At 56.6% G+C, this 27,512-nt stretch overlaps 1 protein-coding gene across 1 annotated transcript in view; it reads left to right on the top strand.

Annotated features, from left to right (window-relative positions):
* Positions 1-26,347, top strand: part of MN1 (MN1 proto-oncogene, transcriptional regulator) — a 41,660-nt gene extending 15,313 nt beyond the window's left edge. Inside the window, exon 2 of the mRNA XM_084762810.1 lies at positions 23,899-26,347. Coding sequence (XP_084618936.1) covers positions 23,899-24,074 — 176 coding nt within the window. The 3' untranslated portion in view covers positions 24,075-26,347. The remainder of the gene's footprint in view (positions 1-23,898) is intronic.
* The last annotated feature ends 1,165 nt before the right edge of the window (positions 26,348-27,512 follow it).

The following is a 27,512-nucleotide window of genomic DNA, read 5'->3' as shown; positions in this document are numbered from 1 at the left end:
TTGGCTTAAACTGTCTCTTCTCTTCCTTGGCACTCTCTCCCCTGCTCAGCAATATTTTGTTTCTTCCTTTAAAAAAATATGCTTGGGGCCCTTTTGCTGGGCCCCCCTCTGAATAGCATTTCAGGGGTTACGGTAAATGTGTTCAAGGGCTCTCAGCCTGGGTGTCCCGGCAGTAATGGTTAGCAAGGCCTATTACAGAGAGGAGAAGCACATTGTAAATGGCTTATGCAGAAAAACCATTTAGATAAAAATGCAATTTTCCCTTCTGCATGGAGTACTAAGAATTAATAGCACATTCCTTCTAAATGGGTATTTTCATATTATATTTTCCCCCTAATGAAATTCTTCTCCCAAACAGGAGCAAGTTTCATTTCGAACTTGGGGGTAAGACGGATGCGTTCGGTAGCAGGCGGATACGGTACCCTGGCCCTCCGTGCCAGCTCTTCCCCGCGGGGGACCCTGGGGACTGACCATGCATGTGTAGGCCGAGACAGGCGGAGGGCTGCGACCGCCCTGCGCTCTTCCTGTTGTTGATGCAAAGCCCCTGGGCCCTGGCCTGGCCCTTGAGAGGGGCCTCACCTTCCGATTGTGTCTGCCCGCCTGCAGGCCAGCTCCTTTGTAGGTGACTGACGGCTGGGGGCTGTTTTGTCCTGGGTACCCAGCGAAAGGGCTGGGGGCCCAGAGCCAGCGGTGTCTGTCTAAGTGACTGTTCTGGGCAGAGGCTCGGGTACAGGCTAGACAACTCACAGCAAGTGTTGCGAGCTTGTCGCTGGCTTCCCTGGGACTGGGTGGTGGACCTGCCTTGCTCAGGCGACCCCGAAGGGAGGCACTGCTGGAGAACATTCCAGAATACACCTCTGTGCTGTTTCCATTTGTGAACGCGGTTAAAGCGAACGTTCTAAGATGGAAGGGACTTGTCTTTAAGGCCCTGTCCTAAAACATTCCCCAGCTGAGAGAACTGCCCAGAGAGGTCGGGCAACTCAGAGAAGATCACACAGCATGGCTTCCAGTGAGGGACACACTGAGCCCTGCCCTTGGCCTTTTCTCTTTCACTCATACAGGATCTCACACAGCTAAGTTTCCTAGGGAACTGAAAGCCAGATCTCAACCAGAAACTTCTAAACCTTTCTAGACTGCTCCCTCACGCTTGCAGATGGGCCTGGGGTCCTGGGGAGGCCTCCTGGTAAGGGCCGGTGCCTCAGGCCTGGCTCCCTGGCTTTTCTGAGCCTTGTGGTCTCAGGCATTCACTTCCTCCCTCGCTGTTTGGCATCTTTGACCTGTAAAAAAGGGGGAAAGGGCTGTTTCCTCCGTAGAAGGTCTGTGAAGACACCGAGCGCGAAGGTGGCGGGTGTTGGGACAATGTCCCAGAAGCACAGGCTCCAAAGCCAGCCCCTCCTGGGCTCAGACCCCAGCGGCGTGCCTTTCTATGCGTGCTTGTGTGCATCCTTGCAGGGGATCTGTCTTCCTGTTGCTGAAGAGGCTAAGAACAGTTCTACCTGAGTGAGCCCACCCCGCTGGTTGCCTTCAGAGATGTGGGGCGTACGCAGAGCGTTACTCTTTGTCCCATCTGAGGAAACTGAGGCATATCTTTCTCACGGGAGGTGGGGTGGGGGGTGGGGGGGGGTGGGCCTGCAGTCCCCGTGGTAATGTGTCTGCCTCACCATCAGGCCGGAAGGTGGGAGACTAGCTGCTGCGTACAGCCCCCTCGCGTCTGAGGCTGTTGGACAGACCTCATGCGGGCATCGGCGGTGCTGTCAGGCACTGTCAGGCACTGCTGGTCGTAGGCAGCTGGGAGCACAGAGGTGTTTTTCCTCCTCCTGACAGCAATGCCCGGTCCCCTCCTGTTGGAGGAATTCATGAGTTACCGCGACCTAGGCCTCCCAGTTCTGGGCGAGGAGCCAGAGCCAGCCATAAACAGTCTGGGAGCTGACAGTACACCCGCAAAACCCCCGGTGTCTAGCACCTCAGGTGGGGGCCTCAGCAACCTGCAGGACTGGGGCTGAACAGAGAGAGTGGTGGGGTGAGGGGTGGGGGTGGGTGGGGGGGTGGGGCGGGGAGGAGGGGAAGGGGGGTGGGAGACAGTCTCTGCCGCCACGAGTTGGAAGGCCTGGGTCGAATCCCCCGTGCTGTGTGACTTTGGGCTGGAATGCCACCTTTCTGAGCATTGGTTCCTTCCCCGTACACGGGTATAATCCTGTGATCTCCTCTGAGGAGCAGAGGCGTGGCCAAGAGAGCTCGGAGCCCTGGATTTGGAGGGATGGGATGGTTCTCCGACCCTTAACGCAGTTCCGTCTGAGCTTCAGTGTTCATGGCTGCCAACTGGGCTGTGGTGGTGGTGGTCTCAGGGGAATTTTGACAGCATCTAGATACTCCTCTGGGTTGTCGTCACACTGAGTCAGGCTCTTCCTGGATTCTACCGGGTAGAGGCTTGGCAGGAAGCTGAGCAATGCCTGGGCAGGAGTGAGTGGCCTGGGTCCAGAATAAATCTCACACCAAGCAAGCCCTCACCATGGTGGGGTCCCTGGGGGCAGGGTCCCGGGGAGCCAGAGGGGCCAAAGCCCAACGCCGGTGCAGTTTGCCTGCCACGGGAGCAGGTAGGCCACAGACTGCAAAAAAGACAGCGTCCCACGCAGGATGGGCCAGCCGGGGAGTAAGGAGGGAGTTGGCGGGAGGTGACGGTGTTCTGTGTGGTGAGGAGAGTGGACTGTGGCACTCTGGTGTCCGCGGCTTAGGTGCTCTTCTGCGGATGTTTCAGCCACAGATGTCCTGCATCCGAAACAGGACTCCTGTGTCTTGAAGCCAGCCACGTCCAGCTGTGCAGGTTTGAGGGTACTATGCCACAGTCCACAGGGTGTGGGGACGTGGCTGGGGCAGCAGGGCTTCAATGTGGGGGTGATGGGAGCTGGGGAGGTCTCGGGCTCTGCAAAGCGAGGGCCCATGATGCCACTACCCAGTAAACTAGGATTTAATCTGAATCCAAGATGTCCCGAACGTTCCCCTCCTTCCGAGCCAGGCTACCTGTTAGGAGATGAGAGATGTCCCTGCCTCCTCCCTGGGAGGCGGTGCTGGGACACCGAGGTAGGGTCCAGCTGGCCTCACCTGGGGAGTCTGTGGTCCTTTGCTCAGGGCAAGTGAGGATGTGTGTGCCGGCCCTGCGTGCCTGCTTCCTCCATCCCTCGGCCATTGGTCTTGAGGCCTGGAGAGGTCACCCGCAGGAAGGCACAGGCTCCACCCAGGTGACTGCCCTGGCCTCCACCTTCCTCCCAGCCCTGTGTGTGGCAACGGAAGAGTGCGAGTGAGCGTTTAGGCCTCAACCTCAGCTTACAGAGAGAATTAGGATAGGATGTGAGGTGCCCAAGGCAGTTCATCTTTGAGGGGACAGTGTGCAGGCTCACACCCGCTTTTCTGAGCCATGCTTACGTGAGGGCACAGGGGTTTGTTCCTTCACTAGTGTGCACTAGAGGTAACACTGCCCTCCCACACCCCTCGCCCTGGGATAGGCGACAGCACTGAGCATCAGTGTCAGCATAGGGTGTGGCCGGGCGAAGCCAGCCTCTGGCATTCAAGACGTGGATCCCAGCCTCTCCTAAGAGCAGGGAGTGCAGGGCCATCCTGGTCAGAGACCGAGACCATCTCCCCATCTCTGCCTGGGAGGTGATCTTCGTGTCAGCCCGCCCACGTCTTCTCTGTCCTAGCTTTGTCCCTCACGTCTCCTCCTCTGAAAATTCCCGTACCTCACCTTCAGCTTCTTAAACGCCTTCAGGGCCAGGTCGGCTGTGGTGGGATTTGCCGCCTCACGTGGAACCTGCTGGGCGTCAGCATTGGCTTGTGTGTCCAGACGTGGGCGAGGGAGACAGCGGACGAATCCAAGGCTGCGGTGTCCCACCGGATAGGCACCTCAGCTCCCCAACCCCCAAGCCTTGGCTCCCTCAGCCATCTCTTGGCTTGCATGGGTGCGGTGAGGTTGAAGAATTCTTAACATCAATGCCTGGCAGGGCACAGCCGTCCCAAGGCCTTGGCAGAAACGTCATTTCCAGCACTGATAGGTAGAATCAGGGGTCTGTGGACGGCGAGGGACGCTGCCCAGAGAGGGGATCCAGCGTTCCTGCTCAGGGGTCTTGGGTAGGACCGAGGGGTGGGGATGATCCCAGGGGTTGGGCTGTGAGATTCTCGGGTTGGCTGTGTGTTTTCAAGTGCAAGCCGGTACGAGAACGCATCTGCCAAGGCATGAAAAATCAGTGGTTTTTTTTTTCAATTAAAATGTAAAAAGTTTTGTTGTTCTTTTATTATTTGTGTATATCTATGTACACGTTTCACAGCTTATACCTGGAAGTCAGAGGACAACTTTCGGGGATCAGTTCTGTCCTTCCAGTGCGTGTCCTGGGGATGGAGCTCAGGCCATCAGGCAGGCAGCAGGTGACTCTACCCACTGAGCCATCCTGCCGGGGCCCTGAATCCATTGGTTTTTAAACTCTCTGCCTCATGTAGCTGGGTCTTCGGTCTCTGCCTATGTAGGCTTTGGAAAAACCTGCCCCTTGCTGACGCGAGGAGCCTGCTACGAAACGTCTCACCGAATGAGGATGTTGCCCGTGTGTGGGCATGGGTAGCCAACCGTCCAGCCTGTCAGCTCTTCTTCACGCGGCCACCCCTGCTGCTTTGTCACCCGGCCCAGGCCTGCCCCCCAGACCTCCACTCTTTCTCCTTCCCTCCCTCTTTCAGGAGCCATAGCACCCTGCTCTTTTGCACACCCCCCCCCATGAGCAGTGTGCACCCCAGATGACCAACCAGGCCTGTGTTGTTTTGACTGTCATGACGGCTTGGAAGATAGCAGGGCTGTTGGGGAGCCTGGAGCCATGCAGTGCCAAGAAAGAAGAGCCCAAGTAAATGACGGCACAGCCCAGGGACTGAGGTGTTCCATTCCTCCCTCTAGGCCAGCAGTCCTCAACCTGTGGGTCACGGCGCCCCTTAGGGGGTTAAGTGATCCGTCTACAGGGTTCACCTAAGACCACCAGAAAACAGATATTTGCATTGCAGTTGATAACAGCTGCAAAATTACAGTTACGAAGTAATGACAAAATTAATTTTATGGTTGGGGGTCACCACAACCACACGAGGAACTGTGTGAGGAAGGCTGAGACCCGCTGACCTAGGCACTGCCTCCTGCCTGCCCTGAAGCTGGCCGCCCTCCCATCAGATGTTAGGCTTTCCCTGTGCATCCTACTGGTTGTTATAGCACTTAACAGGGTCAGGCTGAAAATCTGTGTGACCAGGCCTGCCTGCCTACCTGCGTTTGAAGACAATTAAACAAACCAATCAGGTCTCGGGGTCTGGGTGGGGAGGGTCCCTGCGGAAATGCCATTTGATAAATTCCTCATCATCTTTGGCTCTAACTAGAGGTGGCCGCAAATGGAGTGGACACTCCCACCATGGGACAGCTAAGTTTCCCCCTCAGAGTGGCCACCCTCACCCTGGGCTGCAAACCGGGTGTCCCTTTCCCAGGAAGACATGGGCAAAGGACCCTGTCATGGTGAATTCGTCAAAAGCGTACCATCCCCGACTGATCTCAGGGGATGCCTCTGATGCCGGGCCTTTCTGGGAGAAATCTATAGCTATCCTTCCTTCTGCGCCCCTTGTTCCCCCCCCCCCATAAGCTCAGGTCTGCTTTGTGATTCTTTCTCTTCCGGATGGAATGCCAGTGGCCCCTGGGGTGGAGCTGCAGGGAGCAGGCCACAGGCCAGGCTAGGGGGCACTGGGAGAGATCTCTGCTCTGCCAGGGATGGAGGGGCACAGGGCTCCCCTCCTCAGTACCTGCCCTTTGACACTGAGCTGAGCCTAAGCCCTAAACCGGTTTTGCAGTGGGGGCGGCAGGTGCAGCATCTCGCTTTAGCAGAACATTCCCGCTGTGGCTGCCACTCAGGCCTGCCCACACTCACCGCTTGGCACCACCAGGCCACAGGCAAGGAGGCTCAGGTGAAGCCCGGCCTTCCCTGGGAGCTATCCATACTGGTCCCAACTTACAGACAGGGAAGCTGAGGTCCCGCCAGGGTGGTGCCGAGCTCAGGCTCCCAGCGTGTAAGGGGTGAGAGTGGAAGTCCCTGTAGCTTTCCCAGGTCTCAAACCTTGGACTCTCTCTCTTTACCCACCTCCTGAATCACATAAGAGAGGCCTGGCCTCTCAGACGAACTCCACAGCTGTTCTGTAGCCCCTCAGTGGGCAGGCAGCCAGCGTGGGTGCAGGGCCCGTGGTGTTACCCTCAGTGTCCTTGTTTTCCCGACCGAGATGCTGACCCCAGCGAGGGGACGTTGACCAGCCTGTGGCAGCACAAAGCTCTGGCCTGGAGATGTCACAGAGGGAAATTGGAAGTGGGTGGTCTGATAAATGCAGCTTAGGGGTGGAGTGCTGCCAGGGTGACCTTGGGACTGGCCTGCCAGTGGCTTGGGTCAGTATCTGACAGAGCACGTCGGCCTAAATGTAATTATGGATGCTGTTTCCGGGCCTCGGTTTCCCCATCTGAGCACTGGGAAGATGGCAGTGCTAGGGAAGAAGGCCCTGTTGGAGTTAACCCCTCTATGGATAGCCAGGAGCATGAGGGACGCAGTGGAAGCCAGTGGCAGCTGGAGGTAGGGAGCTCTGACCTGGCCTAGCCTTTGGGCTAGCCTCTACACGGGCGCTGTGTGGCCTTGGGTAAGTCACTTCACTGCTCTGTTTTTCAGTGTAGGGAAGAGGTTCTGGCTTCCTTGCTGAGTTGCAGGTGTGTTTGTGGTAGAGAGGAGGGACGTCCGCGTCACGTCTCCACTCTTGACACTGGGCAGTAGCTACCTTATGAGCTTGGCCTCAGTTTCCCCCTATGCAACGGAGAAGCCGTAGTGAGACTTCCAGGGGAAAACACCAGACATGCTTGCTACTCTCAGGTGGGCTGGATGGCTGGCTAGCTTCTCTCCAGATGACTGAGGGCAGGGTTGGCTGAGCATGCAGGAAGAGCCATGTTTATCAGTTCGAGGCCTGCAGAGAGGTGGGGCAACGGAAGACCCAAATGACATTCGCAAGTCTGGGTTTGAATCCTGCCGCCACTTTCCTATGGAGCCCCATGTGAGTCAGCCGCTCCCTCCTGGCTCAGTTTCCCCTCCTATGAAATGGGCCCCACGGCTTTCCTGCTGCCCGGGGAGGTAGGAGGACTGGGTGAGGAAGCCTGGTATGAAAGGGGCCAGCCTGGGCTCTCCCAGGACACAGCCAGTCTCTGGAGCGGCGGAAACAGAACGAAGCTCTCCACGGCTGGCCACGGCTTTTCCCCTCACCCCCCACCCCCACTTGCTCTGGAACCAGGCTCAGCGCGCGTTTCCTTGGGAACTGCTTAATATTCTACTGTGGTAAAATGAACTCACTGGAGCCACCCGCACACAGCTGAATGAGGCCCGGCGTCCTTTCAGAGTGGCTCTGGACCCCCCTTTGGGCCTGGAGGAAGGCTGGCAGCAGCAGCAGCTCTGGGACAAGGGTCCCCAGGGAGCCTGTTTCCCCAATGGAGCTCCTGGAGGGGCAGTCTGCAGCTTGGTCTGGGCGGCCTGTTTGGGGGCTTGTTTGGGCTACACTGCTGTGTGTGTGTGAGGCCTCCTGGGGCGCGCTGAGAAAGCTCGACCTTCCACAGTCTCAGGGTTTCCCCCAGGCCAGCCTTCAGCGGGGCCCAGGGTAGGCAGGAAGGCCCAGCCTACAAGGGACATGCCTGGTGAGGATGGTAAATCTGGTGATGCGGTCAAAGTGATGGTGACGGTTTATTTTTGTCTACTTGACACAAACCTAGACCCGTCTCGGAAGAGGGGGATCTTAATTGAGAAAATGCCTACAGACAAATATGGAGACATTTTCTTGACTAACAATTGATGTGGGAGTGCCTAGCCCACTATGGACGGGGCCATCCCTTGGGCAAGTGGCCCTGCATCATCACTGAAGCAGCTGAGGTAGCCACGAGGGGCAGGCCAGTGAGTAGTGTTCCCCCATGGCCTCTGCTTCCTCTCCTGACTCCAGGTTCCGCCCTGAGTCCCAGCCCTGACTTTTTTTTTTTTTTTGATGATGAACTGCACTGTAGGACTGGGGATTGAAATAAACCCTCTCCTCACCATTGGTCCTGGCTATGTGCTTATCACAGCAACAGAGGCCGTAACTAAGGGGACAGTGATGACGATTCCGACGAAGGTGACGGTGGAGGTGATGGGGATACGAATGCTGTAACCGTGGCGACGGCGACTGATGATGGTAACTGCAGCCTAGACTGTCAGAGTCACTAGGGTTGCCTACCATCCCGTGTCCTTTATTTGACACGCGAGAAAACTGAGGCCCCCGGAAGTCAGCTTGTCGGGAGTGGTGTAGCTAGGGAGTGGTAAGCCACGGGGACGCCGTTCTCGGTGCCACCGCAGGGTTGTGCTCAGGCCCAGTGCGCACAGTGGCACTGCTGGAGTGCGGTCATTAGCATTCGCTGGTGACTTAACTGCTATGGATTCTCTTTGCTTACACCTGGTTGCTCCTTGCCTACCATGGTTTTCCCCTGAGCGCCCTCAGAGGAGGCACCAGGGAACTGACTGTGTTGAACTTGGCAGGTGATAGCGTGATATCTGTTATTGTTATTTCTGATGTCATCATTGCAAAATCACTATGACCATCACCATCATCACTATCACCACTGTCACCATCATCACCATCACCACTGTCACCATCATCATCATCACCGTCACCACCATCACCACCATCATCATCACCACCTTCACCATCGTCACCTCCGCCACCACCTTGCATCTTCAAGGCCCTGCTGAGTGGATTTCAGCCACCCAGGGCTTGCTGGGGATAGTAGGAGGCAGAGGTGAGGTTGTCTGTCTACACAGCCTAGACTCAGTACCTGGCCCCGGCTGGTCTTAGCTGCCCTCCCTCTCCCCCACGTCTCAGCCGTGCTAGGATGACAGACGCGCTTTACCACACCTGGCTCATGAAGTGCACACCGATCAGCTTATTGGGCTTGGTCACTTGATTGCTCTGGTTCTCCAGCTCTCCTTTGCTGTGATGAGGACAGGTGAGACTACAGACTCAGTAGCGTGCTAATCCACGTTGGCCAGTCTTGGCTGCTTGTGTGGATAAAGTCTGAAGCTGGGTCTGGGCTCCACAGGAGCAAGTGCTGTGGTAACCCTGAAAAACTCCCATGGGGCCTCTTGATCTCAGGTTGGCTTAGTGGAAGGGTTTTCCTGTTAGGAAATGGTAGCACTTCTTTGTAGGACAAACACTTGTCACGCCAGCCCTTGTCAGGGACTGGATGGATGTGGTAGATTATCCTGGACCAGTGGGAATGTCCTCTGCCGGCACATGTTGTCTCCACTGACCCCATGCGGCTGTGGGACAGACTGGGTTGATTCTCACTTATAAATTTCATTTAAATTTAATTATGTCGGAGCCGTTGGGGTGTGTACATGTGGGGGTCGGAGGAGGGTGACCTCAGGACACCCCAGTTCTGGTCTCTGGAGCTTCTTAATCCCATGATCACTTGCTCATGTTACTACTCCGAGAACTCAGGTGGGTCCTACAGGGAGAGTCTGTTGCTTTGGCAACAGAGATAGAGAGGACTCTGGGTGGCGGCTGCCTGCTTGGGTCCCACTGTTGTCTCTTCTGGGGACGAGAGTTGCTTCCCAGACTGCCGAGCTGCACTGCTGGGCCTGGATCTGATGTTCCGTGTCAGAGGCTGTGTGTGTAGGCGCTTATCCCCGCAGGGTCCCCAGGAAACATCCTGGCGGTTCCAGGTGTACAGCGGGCAGCTGGCAGGGCAGGCAGGGCAGGCAGGGCAGGCAGGGCACCTGGAGTTGGGACGGCAGGAGACCCATGGCCTCCTCTTTCCCACCTGCCTCTGGGGTGGGATTGTGCTGGAGGAGACGCTGGGAAGGACTTGGCTTCTGTGGTTTCTGTGATGCAGCGGTGAAATGGGAGGCTGCTCTCTGTAAAGCGCAGTTCTCGCTCTGCAGTGGTGTGTGCGTACATGATACTTGGTGGGGAGGGAGGGTGGCGGGGAGGGGAGGGGTATGTGGTACCCACGCCTGGAAAAGCCAGCTAAACGGATGCCCTCTCCCCGCCGTCTGTCTCACCCTCATTCCTGCTTTCATTCTCCTCTCTCTGTCCTTGACAATCAGTGCTCCCCCCTCACCCCAGTTCTACTCCCCCTCCCCCGCAATCCGGAGATGGCCCACAGAGCGAGGGAACCGATTCTCCTGCCAACTTAAGTGTCACTCAGATCATTACCCCAGGGATCCAGGCAGGGTGGGCACAGGGCCTTCCCCGGGGCAGAAGGACATGGCTACCACCCGTCGGCCCGTGATCAGGTCTAGCCTTCATGAAAGGCACCTCCAGCCTGCTCTCTCTCCTCCCTCTCCGGATTTAAAGCCCACAAGGAACATTCTAGAATCCAGGTTCCGAGTCAAGGCTGTGGATGTGTCTGGGGCTTGGGAAGGGTGTGCGCCTCCCCTACCTGTGACACGCGGTCCCCTCAGGAAGTTCTGTCTCTTCAGCCACAGTCTCTTCTGCAAGTCCCCTATTCACGTGGTCCCTGGGCCGGCTTCCTCGCTGTGGGGGCTCTGCCAGGAATAGGCAAATGACAAGACCTACTGTGTGCATTATCAGAGCCAGCCCAGGGAGCAGAAGTCAGGGCCTTGGTATGTAGAAATCACACTGTTGGGCTCTACAGACAAGTGTGAGAAACTGGGGTACCCTGTGACAGTACAGATGACACCAGGTGTGACAAGGGGCATAGAGCAGTCTTGCTAAGGCAGGGAGAGAGGATAGAGAGGGACAGGGTTACCCCGGCAAGGGGAAGGCCGGAGTAGTGCTGCCACTCCTTGGTGACGATGGACCGTGAAGGTCATGACTGTGCCCACAGTGCCTCTGACGGATCAACACTTCTGCCAAGACGTAAAAGGCCGGGCCTTGGCTTCTTGCTCTATAGCATCTCCCAGCCCGGTCTCCTGTGGTCTCTTTCTGTCTTCTTTGGAAGGTCACAGGACAAGGAACTGTGACCTCTGCCCTGGGAGGAGACGTGCTATGTTCTAGTCCAGCCCATGTGTCCTAGAGACACAAGCCAAACAGAAAATCCCTCCTGAGGTGGAGTGTGGGTGTTACCAAATGTATCTTGTTGGGAGGGGGGGCAGGGAGAGGGGGAATCCGGCAGGTGAGGTCACGCTGACTCAGCTGGCCCCCACCCCTCTCTTCACCTGCCTATTCCCTTGGAGGCCTCTACTCCTCTGGGAGTCCACACCCCACCTTCCCAGGTTATGCCAGAAACCGCACTTGGGTGTTACAGGCCTGGTGGGAACTCTTAAGAGCTAAGCCAGTCACCGGGGTTCAATCCTTCAAGCCTTCTCCCACCCCCAAGGGAGAGATTAAGGAACATTTCCCAGCAGTCCACAGGGCGGTTGGGGGTGGGAAAACACCCACTGGGGGCTTCTGCAGGTCGTGGAGTCACCGGTTCCGTCAGGTGACTCTCGCCGTCCAATCACGAAAAGGACATGGCAAGAGGCATCCCTGAGGTCAGGCAGCCAGCTTCTGACAGAGCTGACACCTGCTTTTCTATGATGGGAGAACCGAGCCTGGTGAGAGGGAAATCATAGTGGGCACCCCTCTTACCAGAGAGTCACAGAGGGAGTGGGGGATGAGAGCCTTAAGCTTAGGCATCCAAAGATGCCTGTCCCCACTGCTGTGAATGGCGAGTCCTTCCAAGTCCAGGGGCTGTTTAATGTGACATGGACTCTGGACTCATATAGACTCTGGGTTCAAATCTAGCCCGTCATTGTCAGTCATGTGGCCTTGGTCCTCACGGGCTGTTAGGAAAGTCAGCAAGGGCTGTGCATGTGGCTCAGTTGGCGGAATGCCAGCCTGGCATGCATGAAACCCTGGCTTTGAGCCTTAATACAACATAAGCAGGTCTGGTCATAACGCACTAATGGCCCCAGGCCTGGGGAGGTAGAGGTAAGGCTAGCCCGGGCTAGCCTGGGCTGTGTGAGACCCTGTCTCAAGAAGAGATCAGCCTTGAGAGATGTGCTCTGCTTGTCTGTTCCCAGGCTGTCTGGCCACCACTGTCCGTGTAGTCTCCTGGGGCTCGGCTTCCAGGACACTTCTCCAGCCTGATGTGGCAGGCTCGCCAAGCCTCAGAGAACCCGATTCTCTTCTTCTGTGGATAATCCTGTACTGATTTTTTTTCTTTTAATTCAAAAACATTTTTAGAGCAACTTTAGTTCATGGATTTTTTTTTCCCCCAGTTGGAGGTGGAAAGGTGTCCACAGTCAGCTAAGAAGAAAGGTGGGGCCACAGAGACCAATAAAGATATTTCAGATCCCCTAACCTTCATGGTCTAACATCCTCATGTGTCTAGAGCTTGTATTGAGAACCCACTAGATGCCCTGTGATCCTTGTATAAACTTGAGCCTCAGGTTTGAGGGTTACGCTGGTGCCAGCTAATATTTGGGGTTTGGTGGTTATACAACATAGCGGTTATAATTTTTCCTGGGCTATGGGGTGCCCAGATTTTTGGTTAACTATTGTTTGTCTGGAAAGCCCAGACTCATGCCACAATGACGTGAAATAGCTGCAAACAGAGTCACAATAATAGTCAAAGTTTAGTTGCTGGTGTGAGCCAAGGTCAGCTAGCTTGGAGGGTAAATGTCTCTGTACTAGCCTGGGGCAAACATCTCTGTGACTAGCCTGGGATAAATGTCTCAGTGACTAGCCTGGGGTAAGTATCTCTGTGGCTAGCCTCGGGTAAGTGTCTCAGTGACTAGCCTGGGGTAAGCATCTCTATGGCTAGCATGGGGTAAGCATTTCTGTGACTAGCCTGGACTAAGCATCTCTGTGACTAGCCTGGGGTAGACTTCTCTGTGTCTGGGTCAGGAGACAAGACCAGGCCCTCACAGGTGTTAAGGAATAGACTGGGGTGCTGTTAAGCCACAATTGCTGCCTGTCGTTGTAACATCTGCATGAGTGAGCCTCCTAACCGCCCTGCCCTCCTGTTGCTGATCTCACTGCAAACTGAGACTCTGCAGCAGAGCCTGCCTCACCCTACCTGTGGTGCATCTTAGTGCTTCCCTTCCTGGTCCTCTGTCTCCCTCCCTGTAATTTCAGCGAGGACTCCCTGACCTGAGGTGTAGGCCACGGTGATTGCAGAGAGGAATCAGAGGTGCAAGGAAGTGTGGCGGCGACTGAGGCGCTGACCTGGGCCTGACCACCTGAGAGCTGCAGGTGTGACTTGGAAGCCGCCCAGGGCTCCTGGTTGGCCTGGTTAGACAAGGGCTTTTTAGAGTGTCGTTCAGGTGTTCTGACAGAGGCTTTGATCTCCAGTTTGCTCAGGGTTGAAAGACACCAGGGATTGTGTGTTTTTCCAAGTCAAGCTTCCCGTGCCAAGACTGGGGTGAGGAAGATGAAAACTCCCACCCACCTTCACATGTTCCCCACACTCTGCCCTGACTCTGAATCCTCCCTGACTCCACATTGCTTCCAGGTGGGCCACACGCATTCCTGGATGCGCCATGACAGAGCCCACTGAGCCATGCGGCTCGCTCTCCTCACTCCCCTGACCCTGAGAAAATTAGAGCTCTGGGTTCTGGGTGTCCAGGGCTCAGTGAAGCTTGCTGTTGTTCAGAAATAGGGCCCCACTGGCTTCAGATGCCCACCTTTTTCCTTTCCTGAAAAACTGTGCTTGTTCTTAAATCTGCTCATGTACCTCCCCTAATCCTGAGTCCTCCTTGAGCCCTGGCTCTTGCCCAGACCCCACAGCACAGCCACAGCGCAGCCACAGTGCAACCCACAGCACAGCCACAGTGCAACCCACAGCACAGCCACAGCACAGCCACAGCACAGCCACAGTGTAACCCACAGCACAGCCACAGTGCAACCCACAGCACAGCCACAGTGCAACCCACAGCACAGCCACAGTGCAACCCACAGCACAGCCACAGTGCAACCCACAGCACAGCCACAGTGCAACCCACAGCACAGCCACAGAGCAGCCACAGTGTAACCCACAGCACAGCCACAGTGTAACCCACAGCACAGCCACAGCGCAGCCACAGTGCAACCCACAGCACAGCCACAGTGCAACCCACAGCACAGCCACAGTGTAACCCACAGCACAGCCACAGAGCAGCCACAGTGCAACCCACAGCACAGCCACAGTGTAACCCACAGCACAGCCACAGTGCAACCCACAGCACAGCCACAGTGCAACCCACAGCACAGCCACAGTGTAACCCATAGCACAGCCACAGAGCAGCCACAGTGCAACCCACAGCACAGCCACAGTGTAACCCACAGCACAGCCACAGTGCAACCCACAGCACAGCCACAGTGCAACCCACAGCACAGCCACAGTGCAACCCACAGCACAGCCACAGTGTAACCCACAGCACAGCCACAGCACAGCCACAGTGTAACCCACAGCACAGCCACAGAGCAGCCACAGTGTAACCCACAGCACAGCCACAGAGCAGCCACAGTGTAACCCACAGCACAGCCACAGAGCAGCCACAGTGCAACCCACAGCACAGCCACAGAGCAGCCACAGTGCAACCCACAACACAGCCACAGTGCAACCCACAGCACAGCCACAGTGTAACCCACAGCACAGCCACAGTGCAACCCACAGCACAGCCACAGTGCAACCCACAGCACAGCCACAGTGCAACCCACAGCACAGCCACAGTGCAACCCACAGCACAGCCACAGTGCAACCCACAGCACAGCCACAGTGCAACCCACAGCACAGCCACAGTGCAACCCACAGCACAGCCACAGTGTAACCCACAGCACAGCCACAGTGTAACCCACAGCACAGTCACAGAGCAGCCACAATGCAACCCACAGCACAGCCACTGCACAGCCCATAGCACAGCCACAACACAGTCACAGCACATCCACTGCACAGCCCACAGCACAGCCACTGCACAGCCCACAGCACAGCCACAGCACAGCCACCGCACAGGTATAGCACAGGCCACAGTTCAGCCCACAGCTCAGCCACAGCACAGCCATAGCACAGCGCATAGCACAGACTTTCACTACCAGCACATGCCAACATCTCTTTTCTAGCTAGAAGCTCTGAGGACAGGGCACGGGTTGGAGTGACCCCTCAGAGCCTAGAACCCAGCACACTGTGTAATGTACATCGCATTGTTCCATGAGGAGCCCCACAGGATCAGTGAGGGTCACGTGAAAAAAAAAAAGACTTAATGTCCCTTCACTGCCAGGTAGGAGTAACCAATTGTGCTTTTCAGAGTAGGATGTAGAGACGAGAGCTGACACGCGTCTGAGTGCCACAGCGTGCCCAGACCTTTGTCTACATAGCATGTGAATGGTTACCCACACAGACCCTCTTCCTGGAGAAGCATCTGGACTGTGGGAGCCTGCGTGGGTGGCAGGTAGTTACCATCCCCACTGTGCCCTGAAGAAGTGCCCCACAGAGAGGAGCAGGCACCCCCAAGGTCCTCAACCTGGAGCGTCATCAGCCCTTTGTAAATTTATTTTCTGAAATCCGTATGTAGCAGCTAAAGCCATGAGGCTGGATTGCTAAAAAATGGGCGTTTGTCTGTCCCCGTAGACGGGATACTGTTGGGCCAGGGAGACGCTCAGTGAGTGCAGCAGCTTGATGTGCAAACGCAAGGGCCCCAGTTCAGGGCTCAGCACCAGGGGGAGAGCTAGGTGCGAGCACACATGGCTGCTACTCCTCAGGAGGGTGGATGTGGCTTGCTGCCGGCCAGGCCAGGTTAGCTCCAGGTCCAAAAAGAGACCCTGCCTCAAGGGAGTACACATGTGTAGGTAACCCTGACACACACACTCAACACACTGCCACTCCCTCACACCTCTATATACACCACACACACACACACACACACACACACACACACACACACACCACATACACATGTAGACTTGCACAAACAAGACACACACACACACACACACACACACACACACACACACACACACTGTTGAAGTTACCGCATCCTGGCAGACTGTGTGAGGCCCGTAGGGCCCCAAAAGGTGCGGCATCATGCGTGAGGTCACCCAGCGTTCAGTCTCCAATCATTGTACAAAAAGGTAGAACAGGGCTGGAGAGATGGCTCAGAGGTTAAGAGCACTGACTGCTCTTCCAAAGGTCATGAGTTCAATTCCCAGCAACCACATGTTGGCTCACAACCATCTATAACAAGATTTGTATACATAATAAATAAATAAATCTTAAAAAAAAAACAAACCCAAAAAGGCAGAACTAGGCAAGGTCATTGCCACTGGAGTGAGGACTCGGCTGACACACATGAGGCTGTACTTTGGGAACCGTGTTCTCCCTGTCCGGCATCCTGCATGGGGAAGTGAGGCTTGGGGGGGGGCACTTTTAGCTAGAGGTCCCTAAATATCAGGTAGGTCATGAGACCCCTGGAGGCGTTTTAGGCCAGAGTCTCCCAGGAGAGGACTCCTCAGAGCTGCTCCAGCCTGGAGAGCCGATGCCCAGCCTGTGGGTGGTGGCCCTTGTGTCTCCTCCCAACATTGACCTTTCCTGCCCTCCGCGGGCCCATCTGAGTGACGGCTGCCATTGTCCCGAGCCATGTGAGTTACTTGCCCAGCCTCCCCACAAGGCCGTCCTCACTTTTCTAGGTCCTGAAAGCTGGACTCACGGACTCCTGATCTTCCGAGAGGCTTTTCTCCGACCCTGCCCTGTGCTGGGGCCGAAGGGCATGAGGGGACCCTCTTTCAGGACCCTCTGACAAAGGGCGTGGCTGCAGGAGGCCGTGTTCATGGGGTGCTGTGTCTTAGGTAATTCTTGCCTCGGTGTGTGAGCCTGGGCAGTCTTTCCAGAGAGCGAGGAGGGTGTTGGCCAGAGGAGGGTGGTGGAAATAAAGGAGGAGGGGCTGTGGAGGAGGCAGTGGGGCCAGTAGCCCCTGCTACCCAGGCAGGGACTCCATACCAGACGGTGTGGGTGTGGCCGGCTCCACTGCTGCTCTTGTGACCACAGTTCTCTGAGTTTAGTCTCCCTGAGCTCAGTTTCCCATGCTGTGAAATGGGCTGTAGATTTGGCCCCTGTGCCTGAGCCGTCGACGTGACCCAAGGTCAGCGGTGCCTGTGACCCTTGCCACAGTTACAGCCTGTGGCTGGCAGGACAGCGGCATGACTAACTTCCATCCTGTTTCTCTGTCGTCACGTGGCACTGGGGCTGGACTTTCACAGAGGGTAAACTGAGGCTGGAACGTGCGGGTGGGAAGGTAGCTGAGGTAAAGCTGCCTGTCCTGGGTCCCCGTGAGATGTCATGGAGTGTCTCTGAGTCCTTAGGTCAAGGCCTCAGTAGGGGGATGGGTCTGGGGGCCCCAACCTCTGCTTGTAAGGTGGACACAGTCCTAAGGAACCGAAGTACCCTGGTCACTTGTCCCATAGCTGTGATAAGAAACAGCTGGAGGGAGGGCTTACTCCGCCTCAGAGTTTAAGGATGCAGACTGTCGTGGTGAGGAGGGCATGGTGGCCTGTCACACCACACCACAGCCAGGAAGAGGGAGGGATGAAGGGGCTGCTCAGCTCGCTTTCTCCTCCTTATTTGGTCCAGGACCCCGGCCCATGTGACCGCTGCTGCCTGTAGTCAGGGCGGGCCTTTCTGCCATAATTAACTCAACCCAGCTAATCCCTCACAGGTGTCCTGGAGGCTTCTGCCCTAGGCAGTTCCAGAGGAGCCTGCCAAGCTGACAGTCGACACTAGCCACAGCTAGCGGGGGGTACATGCTGTGACCCTGTGCTCGGGGTGCCGAGGCAGAGCTGTATGTTTAGGTCAGCCTGGGATACACAGAGGAACTTTGTGACACTCTGTCCTATAAAAAGCAAGGCTGGACACCCACCTGCCACAGTCGTCAGAGAGGACTGAGCAGGCCTAGTGCGGGTGAGGGATTTGCGTAAGGCCACACAGTGGTGGGGGGGGTGTATCATGAAGACACTGAACAGAGCCCCAGTGGGTGCTTGCCGTGTGACAGGAGTAAGAGGGCACGAGGGCTGGTAAGGCCAGCCAAGGCCTTCTGCCGCCCACATCTAGCTGAGGCTTTTCCCTTCTTGCCCCTGAACCCCCGAGGGCCGAACTGTGGGACTGTCTCCTTTGGAGCTTAACAAAGACAGTAGACGCAGAGGTAGCCAGTCCGCTGTGCCTCCAGACTCCTCTACAGCCCAGCCTCAGCGTCGGTATGTAGCCCAGCCGAGGAGGCTTGGATTGCTGGTCCTCATGTTCAGCCTCTAAGTGGGGTGATAGGTATGTCCCACCACGTGCAGACGCCTTAGCACTGTGGTAGAGAGAGTTGAGGGCTGAGATGACAGCTCAGGCGGTAGAGTGCGTGGAATGCAGGGACAGGGACCCGGGTTTGCGTCCCCAGCACTCAGCAAACCCAGACACAGTAGCACGTGTCTGTAACTACCGCACTTGGGGAACTAAAGACAGGAGGGTCCTTGGGGCTCACTGGCCAGTCAGTCTAGTCAAACCAGTGAGAGATCATGTCTCAAAAGCCGAGGACGGCATTGGGAAGACTGTGTTTGTATGGACACAGGCCTCTACGTCACGCACGTACGCACGCACGCACCTTTGATGGCCCTTCCACCGTCTAAAGCCTTGAACAGGGTAGCGTTCACGTGAACTCCTGCTCCTCCTCGGCAGGCAGACCTGAGAGGCTGGTGGTTTTGGCTACAGGGCTGGCTGGCCTCATCTCTCTCAGGCCAGTGAGTGATGGCTGCCTCTGCTGCCAACGCTGCTCCACTGAGCCCCGTCTCCAGGTGTTTGATCCTCTCAGCCCGTGGGGCGGAGCCTGGGCATACAGCCGCCTCCCTTTGTGCCTGCCAGCAGGGATGGAGGTCTTGTACCTTGGGTTGGGGACCCCGCCTCCACCATGGACCTGCATCTGGGCAGGATGGTGGGAGCCAGCAGGAGTGCAGAGGGAGGGTGCTACAGACTGAGTGTGGATGGAGGAGGGGTGCAGAGGGAGGGTGCTACAGACTGAGTGTGGGTGCAGCAGGGGTGCAGAGGGAGGGTGCTACAGACTGAGTGTGGGTGCAGCAGGGGTGCAGAGGGAGGGTGCTACAGACTGAGTGTGGATGGAGGAGGGGTGCAGAGGGAGGGTGCTACAGACAGAGTGTGGGAGCCAGCAGGGGTGCAGAGGGAGGGTGCTACAGACTGAGTGTGGGTGCAGCAGGGGTGCAGAGGGAGGGTGCTACAGACTGAGTGTGGGTGGAGGAGGGTGCGGCCGTGGCAGGGACAGGAGGACAGACACAGAAATGACGCCAAAGGCCAAGTGGCAAGTGTGACCAGGAGGTTGTGTAAAGTCGGGGGTGGGTGGGAGGGTGGCTCATCCTGGGCACTGGGGAGCTATGGGAGGTTTAAGTAGGAGAGAGATCTGTCCAGGCCTGTGCACAGTAAGAGACGCAGAGAGGGCCAGGCTGCTGCGGGCTGGAGCTGGTGCAGGAACTGGTCCAAGGGCAGGAGTCACAGGAGACAGCAACCTCCCCCGTTACCCCTTCTGGGTCCAAAATACAGGAAATTCAAAATATACTTCCCTTTGTGGGAATCGGGTGAGGTGAACGTGGGGGCCGTCATTAGCTGCTGTTCAGGCCCACACTCCTTACATAAGCCACGAGTTAAAAATACCCGCTCTGCCTCACGCTGGCCGTAGGGAGCCCCCACAGAGATGAACGCACTGCTGCTCTAGGTCTGGTGCCCCCAGATCCTGGGCTCTGGGCCTTTTGGAGACTTGGGTGTTTTCACAGACCTGCCCAGAGGTGGGTCCACCCACCTCCCCTCTGTGCCTGCCCACCCTCAATCTGGGTGGGCATCAGCTGGACCCCACCCGTGTCCCCCACTTTGGTCATCACTCTGCGGGGGTGGGGCAGAGAACAGAAGGCCAGGCCGGGAACCCCAGGCCAGGACTCTCCAGAGTCTGGAGAGAGCCACCGAAGCAGGAGCCAGCTGCCCAACAAGGCTGTGGGTGTCTGAACATGAGCTTCCGTGCAGGGTGGGGTGCAGTCAGGACCACTGTGTGGACCTAGGGGAAGAAAGGAACAACAGAGGAGGAAGTCCCAGAAGCAAAGGGGAGAATGAGGGAAGCGTGGAGGAGGAAGGAGGAAGGAAGGCATGGAGGAGGAGGGAGGAAGTGGGAACAGACATCCGGCAGGCAGTTTGCTCCAGTGACCACTCAGGCCGAGTCAGGCCCTTCACACTCCTGCTGTCCCTGCTCCCTTGCACTTCTTCGACTCAAGGGACTGAAAGCCCCAGGGATGGACACACACATATCGCAGGACACAGGTACCGGCTGCCATTGGAGAAACATGGAGCCAGTGGGCCTCCGCTCCCCCGGGGCCTCACTGCTTCCTCTCCTGATGTCTCGCTGTGGCCTGACGCCTGGCAGACAGAAGCTCACATGCGTCCCGTGGCTACAGTGGGTGAGCCAGACTAGCTCTGACCTCAGTGCCATGAAGCAAACCACCAGCAGTGATGACCCCGTGCGGGGTCTGCGGCCATCATGGGTTGGTCTTGTGAGGAGGGACCTTGGGAGGACGTCTGACAGGGGCCACCCGGAGGGCCACCTTGGCCTTAGCTATGGGCTTGAGAACTCTATCTTGTCTTGTAGGTGCTGTCCTAACTCTTCCGGCCTTTCTTGGCCAGTCAGCTATGGGCCCTGGCGTCTGCCCCCAGGATGCCGTTGTCACTGAGGTTCAGGCAGGGTATGTTTAGAGACGATGGTGCCCCTCCTCTCTGGATGGGCCCACTCAGACCTCACCTATATGTATGAGGCCCGCTCTTCTGCTCCATGGTCTCTTAGGGGCTGTGAGCTTGGCTCATCCAGGATGGCCCCTCCAGTAATGGAAGAACAGGTACTGCAGACCGTGCGGCAGCCTAGGTGCAGGGATTCCCTCGCCTATCAGGAACCCCAGGCTAAAAACGGAGGGCCAACCGGTGGTATCTACCAGCATCGGGTATCCAGGGATCCCAAGTTCCCCCTCAGCCCCAGGGTCTTGGTGAGGGGACGGCGTCCTCTCCGGATTGCTGATGTGGCGGCCTGGGTGTGCCTACAACCTGAGGCTTGGGGACTCTGTGTCTTCCTGGCTGGGACAGGCTGGGACTTGAACAGCTTCCTTAGGATATCTTCTGTGAGGTTGACAGCCTGAGGGGTCACCGTCCTAGAGCATGCTGGGTAGTCCCCGCCGTAAGGAGTCTGCAGATGGGGTGAATACAGGCAGGTGTGCATGGTCAAGACGCTTTCTCCTAAAAGGTCTAGCGTGGACACGAGGCTGGGGTTGCCTGCCTCGTAAGGTCCCTGCTGAGATGGGGGAAGTCTGTGCCGTGATGTATGCCATCAGGCCAGACTCTCACCCTCTCTGAACCGCAGGCGCTTCTTGCTGAAATGGAGGAAGGGCATTGCATTGTGGGCTTGGTGCGGGGCATGGAATTAGACAGCCCTGGACTCCACCTCAGGTACAGCAAGTGCTTGGCTCTGAGATCCAGACACAGCCCAGCAAGTGTCAGGTGTGGGCATGGAAGGAGGTGGTAACCTGGGCCTGCTGGTCGTACATGCTTAAATAACATTATTTCCTATCACCTTCCTGGGGCCTGCAGTCAGAGGCCGGCCTGGGTCTCCTCTGCCCTGAGCCCCCCTGGCTCCTCCCTACCTCGATGAGGGGCTCTGGTTCTCAGTGCCTCCGTCTGTGTGTGCAATGGTGCAGGCGCATCTGCGTGGGTCTCTTGAGAGGATGACCCGCCCCTCGTGGGACGTTGCATTCTGGGAGCAAGGCGTGCATGCACTCAAGCACAGTAAGGGCTGCATTGCTGCAGGCTGGGGCCATGGGCGCTCAGGGACCCCGATCCTCTGTCTCTGCTATCCTGAGGTGTACTGGGTATGGGGCCCACCAGTAAAAACCAGCCCGTAACCTACGCTCGAAACCTCAGTGTCTTTTACAAGATGAGCAAAGATTCATGTGGTGGGTAGGAGACAGGTCACCTGGCCAACACTTAGGGCTTTCGCTGGCTTCTGGACTATTCCCTTCCGACCTTCCCAGGGGCGTGCCCATCAGCCTTTCCTGGGACCTCTCAAGGCCTGGCCTAGAGAGACAGCAGTAGAGAGGGGGTGTCACACGCCAGGTGGTAGAACCAACTGCCACTCCTGAGCCACTGTGATTAACCACAGAATGCCTGGTGTCGCTCAGGACCACCACAGGCCCACCGCACCAGGAAATAATAGGTCCCAGATAACTGCTTGTTGATTGGATGAGTGAGCACAGAAGCCAATGCAGATTGCTCTCCCCACCTGGCAGGTCCAGAAGCCTTAATTCAGAGAGGCTTGCCTGGCCCAGGGGGTGGGGCTTAGCACCTAGAGCCTTTCTTCTTTATGGATTAGGGCTAGGCTCTTAATCCTAGGTACTGGGTGTGGTGGGTGGGCAACTTCTGCTATAGCGAGGTGAGAGTGAATAGGTCATGGGGTTCAGTATCTGGGTGTGCCCCCTTGGTCCGAGTTGGGCCCCCACCCCAATTTCATCTTCCCGTTTGTCTACTGGATTCGCCAGTAGCCCACGGTCAAACCTAGCTTTCTTAGCCTTCCTGGAGGCAGGGCAGCCTCAGGTAGGGTCCCCAGCCCTCTGAAAAAGGAGAATTGGGAAACTGCTTTCAAACATAGTAGTGCGGGGAGGGCAGGGCTGCCTGCGGTGTGCTCTGAAGCTTTCTACCCCGAGCAGAGGAGGAGGGCTTGGCCTAGCTCACACTGACATGCTGGGTATTGCTCAAAGCCTTCTCCTTGGGGCACCTCTGACGCAGAAACAGCCATCTCCTGTGGTAGCTCTGGTTCTGTGTAACCAGGAGAGTGAGTCCCCATGAAGCCGTGGGGCATAGACTACCCCAGCCATTGGCCTTTCCACTGTCATGGCTGACGTGGTCCGGGAGCTCAACCGTGTACAACCGAGAGCACTTCAAGGCACTTTACAGTTTATACAAGCACCTGGGTGTGCTAATAGCCTTGATAACTGATGCGTATGAGGCCCCGAGTGCGTGGGTCATTCCATCTTCAGAGAGCAGGGCTACAACTGGGGAGGTCTCAGAGATGTGCGTCTCTCCAGGCAAATTTCTGTGCCTCTCTGGGTGTCTTTAAAGAGCAGGGCTTGGGAGGTGGAGGGGGTAGTAGGTGCCCCATAGGCTTCTCCCCTCACCAGCCCACTCTGCAAGCCACGTCTTCTGAGCCCTTCCTGTTCCCTCAGGAGGGAAAGAAGCCCCTGGGTGGGAGGAGGCCACAGAACACTTGCCCTCCGCCTGCCGGGAGTGGCGCCTCACTGTTCCCCACAGGCTCCTGCTCCCTCCTGCCAGTAGACGCCTCCTCCATGACCTCTGAGGCAGGCCACTTCCTTCTCTGGACCTCAGTGTCCCTAGCTATGAAATGAAATAACCACCTTTAGCTCCTGGGCTGTGCTGTCCAGTCTAGTTAAGGAAATCCTGAGAGCACAGTAGGCCCACAGCAGATGTCTATTCAAAGGACTAGACAGTCCCCCTCCCCACCCATGACTTTTTGGGGGTATCCGTGAAGGCCTGTGTACCCTCCAGTGTGCTTTCAGATGGGCTTTCCGCTCTCCTGGTGTTTGGTTGGTCTTTGTCCACCAGAGACGGACAAATTGTGATGTCATCCCATCCTGTCTCCTGCTTCCCAAGAGGCCACAGGCCTGGATGTGGTGTGGGTATATGGCATGGTGGGCTTTTTCTTATGTAGTCTTCACAGCCTAAGCTTCTGAGACCAACTCTAGCCACGAAAGAGGGCGGCCACATACTGTCTCTCCGTCCCCTCTGCTGTCACCCCGCAGGGCCTCCCACTAGCCACTAACTTGTGTCTTCTTTCTCCACAGCCCACGACCTCCCCACCAACAAGGCCTCAGCCACCCAGCCCGGCAGCCACCTGCAGTGCCTGACTGTCCACTGCACAGATGGCGACCCCAAGGCCCGCGCCTCCGTACCCACCTGGCGGTCTCTGCACTCCGACATCTCCAACCGATTTGGGACATTTGTGGCTGCCCTGACTTGAGCCCATGGGAGCCCTTGCCCTGTCCACCCATGTGGCTGAGCAGACTCATGTTTTTATCTAGGTTGGTACCTGCTTAGTGGCGCTCGGAGTGGGAAGGGTTCATCATTTAGGGGGGCTGGGGAAGGCGATGAAAGGAACCTCAAAAATTACTTTAAAGGAACCGTGTGCCACGCCGTGACACCGGTGTCAGCCCTCAGCCTACTGCAAATGCTGGCTCAAGCCTTTTTTCCTGCTAGAGAACCCCTGTTTTCTGTACTTGGCGTGTGTTCTGGGAGGCCCTTTCCTTTCTAAAGCCAGGCAGGGTGCGCCTGTCACCCTCATCTTTTTCATCCCCTTCGGTTTTTTTCACACTCCCCGCGTCCCCTCCCCTTTCCCCGCTGCTTTGTTGCTTCGTTCATCACTTAGGAAGACGAAGTCCTTGGAGAACACCGTTCTGGAGTGTCTCCGGGTAGAAGCCGTAGTGTCATCGCACTGTTAGCTCCTGCGTCACCAGTCGGGACAACAGCAACTGCCAGGGACTGGGATTTCCGGGTTCCTGAGGACTTGGAGAGGCATTTCCCTCAGTGGCCCTTAGCTTTCAGCTAGCTTCCAGTCCTCCCGCTGGGAGCTGTCCCTCAGGAGACTCCTGGATTCTGAGCTGGATGCTGGCTCCAGCCCCATGGGAGAAGGAGCCTGCCAGGGCCGGGGGCTGTGAGCTCCCTTCCCCTCCTTTTCCCTCACTGTTGTACCCTCTGGCCTTCTCTGTGCTGACCAGGGTGACCTTGTGACCCTCAAAGGGGACAAGGGAGGGGTAGTCAGTTGTGCCAGTCACTTCCTGGCCTTGCTTTCCCAGGTGGCAGCCAGGGTGCCTCACCTCCCCAGCCTAAGTGGCTCCATCCCTAGGAGGAGGGATTGAGGCAGCTGAGACGCTACCTACCCTACAGTTCCCTCACAGGTCCAGGAGGGAAAGAGAATAAAACCAGTGGCCTCATGACATCCACTCTTGCCCCCCCTCCCGTTCCCTTTGTGGGCTATCTCCTGCACTTTTTGATTTGGTTTCATCCTGATTTAAAAAGCAGAGCCTTGCCCAAAGCGACTCCTGGGAGAGATGCTTCCCCCACTAAGCAGAAAGGAACAGAGATTGCGGTGCAGATGTGGACAGCGCCTTAGGGTGTGGTCTGTACCCTGCCAACCTGGGGGACCCACTGCTGTGGGTCCGTTCCTCCCTGGGAGCCGTCAGGCCAGAGCCAGCCTTCCTGTTTCAGCTCAGTTCTTGTTGTCAGCCTGTCTTCCCAATTGTTCCCTTCTGAGCCCTTACCCCAACTTGACAACCCCCCTTTTCTTAGCAAGAGGCCTGAATGCCCCGGGGCCTCTCCAGATACCTTCGTGTCAAGGGATTTTCAAAGGTGGGAGCCAGTTGCCAAAAGCTGACTCTCTCCCTCATGTCCTCTCCTCTTGGCCGAGGTCTGAGCAGCCCAGACCCTGTCTGTACTTGTTGCCTGGGCGGTGTGACAGGACTCAGAGGGCAGAAACAGGAGGCATGGGCTGTGAGCAGGAAGGCCCCTCGGTCCTGCGCCCAGGACGGTGAGGAGGGACGGCTCCTTCGTTCTACAGGAGCCTCCTCCAGACTCCACAGTCACCCTCAGAGTTTGCGAGGTCCAGTTGTCTGAGAGTGCCAGCCTTTCGCTCCCCACACAAGAGTGATGCCTCCTTCACTGCTTAAGGCCGAGGAACGAGCATCCTGATGTCCATCGAGGAACTTGCCAGCATAAAGTCCACACGCAGCCACCGGCGTGTGGCTCAGGTCACCCGGAAGCGCCCGGTGTTAACTTGTTCTCGCTTCCTGCGGGCCCCCAGGGTGGGACAGCCTTTAGCATAGCCTTAAGCAAAAGGACATCGTGTCATTACATTTGGTTTAGTGGAAGGAATAAAAGTGGAAGGAAAGCGCACCCGAAGTGCAGGAGCCAGGGAACACTGTAATCAGTGCACAGCCAACTCCAGTAGAGAGAGAAGGAAATCGCTACTGCACATGTAAAATATGAACCCTTAACCCTGCGGTGCGGTGCGGTGCGCGAGCCTGTAAGCTTTTTTGACTCTTAAAGAAAACCATTTCTGAAATGCTTGGTTGGAAGGCAGTGACAATAGCTCATGAAACTGAGTGGTATTTTTCTTTCTTTTTTTAAAAAAAAATATGTAAAGTTGAGTCTTCCGTATTCACGCATACTGTATATACGTGTATATGTTTTGCTGAGCAGCTTAAATAACAATAAATACGACGTTAATGGTGTCTGGCACGTGTTTGTGGGTGGGGCTTGTTTCTTCCTGTAGCATCCTTGCATGTGTGTTGTGTGTGTGAACGTGAGTCTTCCTCCACTTCTCTTTATGACTCGTAGAGCCCAGCTCTCCTCATCAGTTTGGCCTGTCTGGCTATCAAGGTTGCTCTGAGGGCTCTCTTGTCTCCTGAGGGAGGGGGTACAGGAGGCTGTCATGCCCTTACCCTGCCGTCTCCCCATCCACCATGGGTTTTTCATGGTCCATCAGATGCTGGCATGGGGGCCCTGGGTTCCATCCCCTGAGTTCCAGGGGTGCAGAGAGCGTCCAATCTGAAGGTCTTCCACCGTCTTCTGTGGGCCAGTTATTGGGATACCACTCCTCCACTTCACTGTGCGTCCCCCACAGCGTGAGCCATAAAATATGGGTACAGAAACCAGGAAAGGCTTGCTAACGTTGCCTTGATGGATGAAGTCAGACCCTGACCTTGAACTCCAGACAGTTATGATGTGCCTGGCTTCTTCTGCTAGCTTGCCACGGTCAGCAGCAACACCAGCCGTACGGGCCCTGCCACATGTGCCTCTACTGCCCCCCCCCAAGTTCATTTTATCTTGCTAATCCCCAGATAGGCACGGGACTGGCCAGCTAGGACATCCATACCTCTATCTCAGGGGCAAAGAACTGTTTCCCACAATGCTTTGAGGCCCACCTGGTCCCCAGAAGAGCTCCCGGAGCCTCCTCACTCTCCTCAGAGCACTCATTGCTGGCCCCACAGAGCCAGTCTCTGGGCACAGGGGAACAGAGCCAGATGCTGGATTGGGGGGGGGGGAGCAGATGCGAGACCTGGATCCCCTTGCAAAGGTCCCCACTAGCACAAGGGAGTCAACATCGTATTTGAACTCACCTGGTTTATTTCTCCTGTTGTGGCTACATGCCAGAGGTGGGGTCCTGTGAGGCAAGCCCCAGACCAGTGTTGTCTCCTTGAGTTTCCATGGCCACCAAAGGGCTCAGCTTACAAAGCAGCTTTGAGTCCTGAGGTGCCATGGCCTCCTTGTCCATAAATTATCCAGGTCTAAGAAGGGGGTGTAAAGAGTAAGCTGTCATCTTACAGGGCGGGGTCAAGTCACAGCCGTGGTAGAAGACTCTTGAGGAAGGCTTCCTCAGCAGAGCACGTCCAGATAGGGTTTT

This window comes from Acomys minous (genome assembly GCF_964271855.1).
Source record: "Acomys minous genome assembly, chromosome: 16".
In the NCBI taxonomy this organism is placed as follows: Eukaryota; Metazoa; Chordata; class Mammalia; order Rodentia; family Muridae; genus Acomys; species Acomys minous.
The sequence above is the reverse complement of the archived record's forward strand: the minus strand, read 5'-3'. Positions and strand labels throughout refer to the sequence as shown.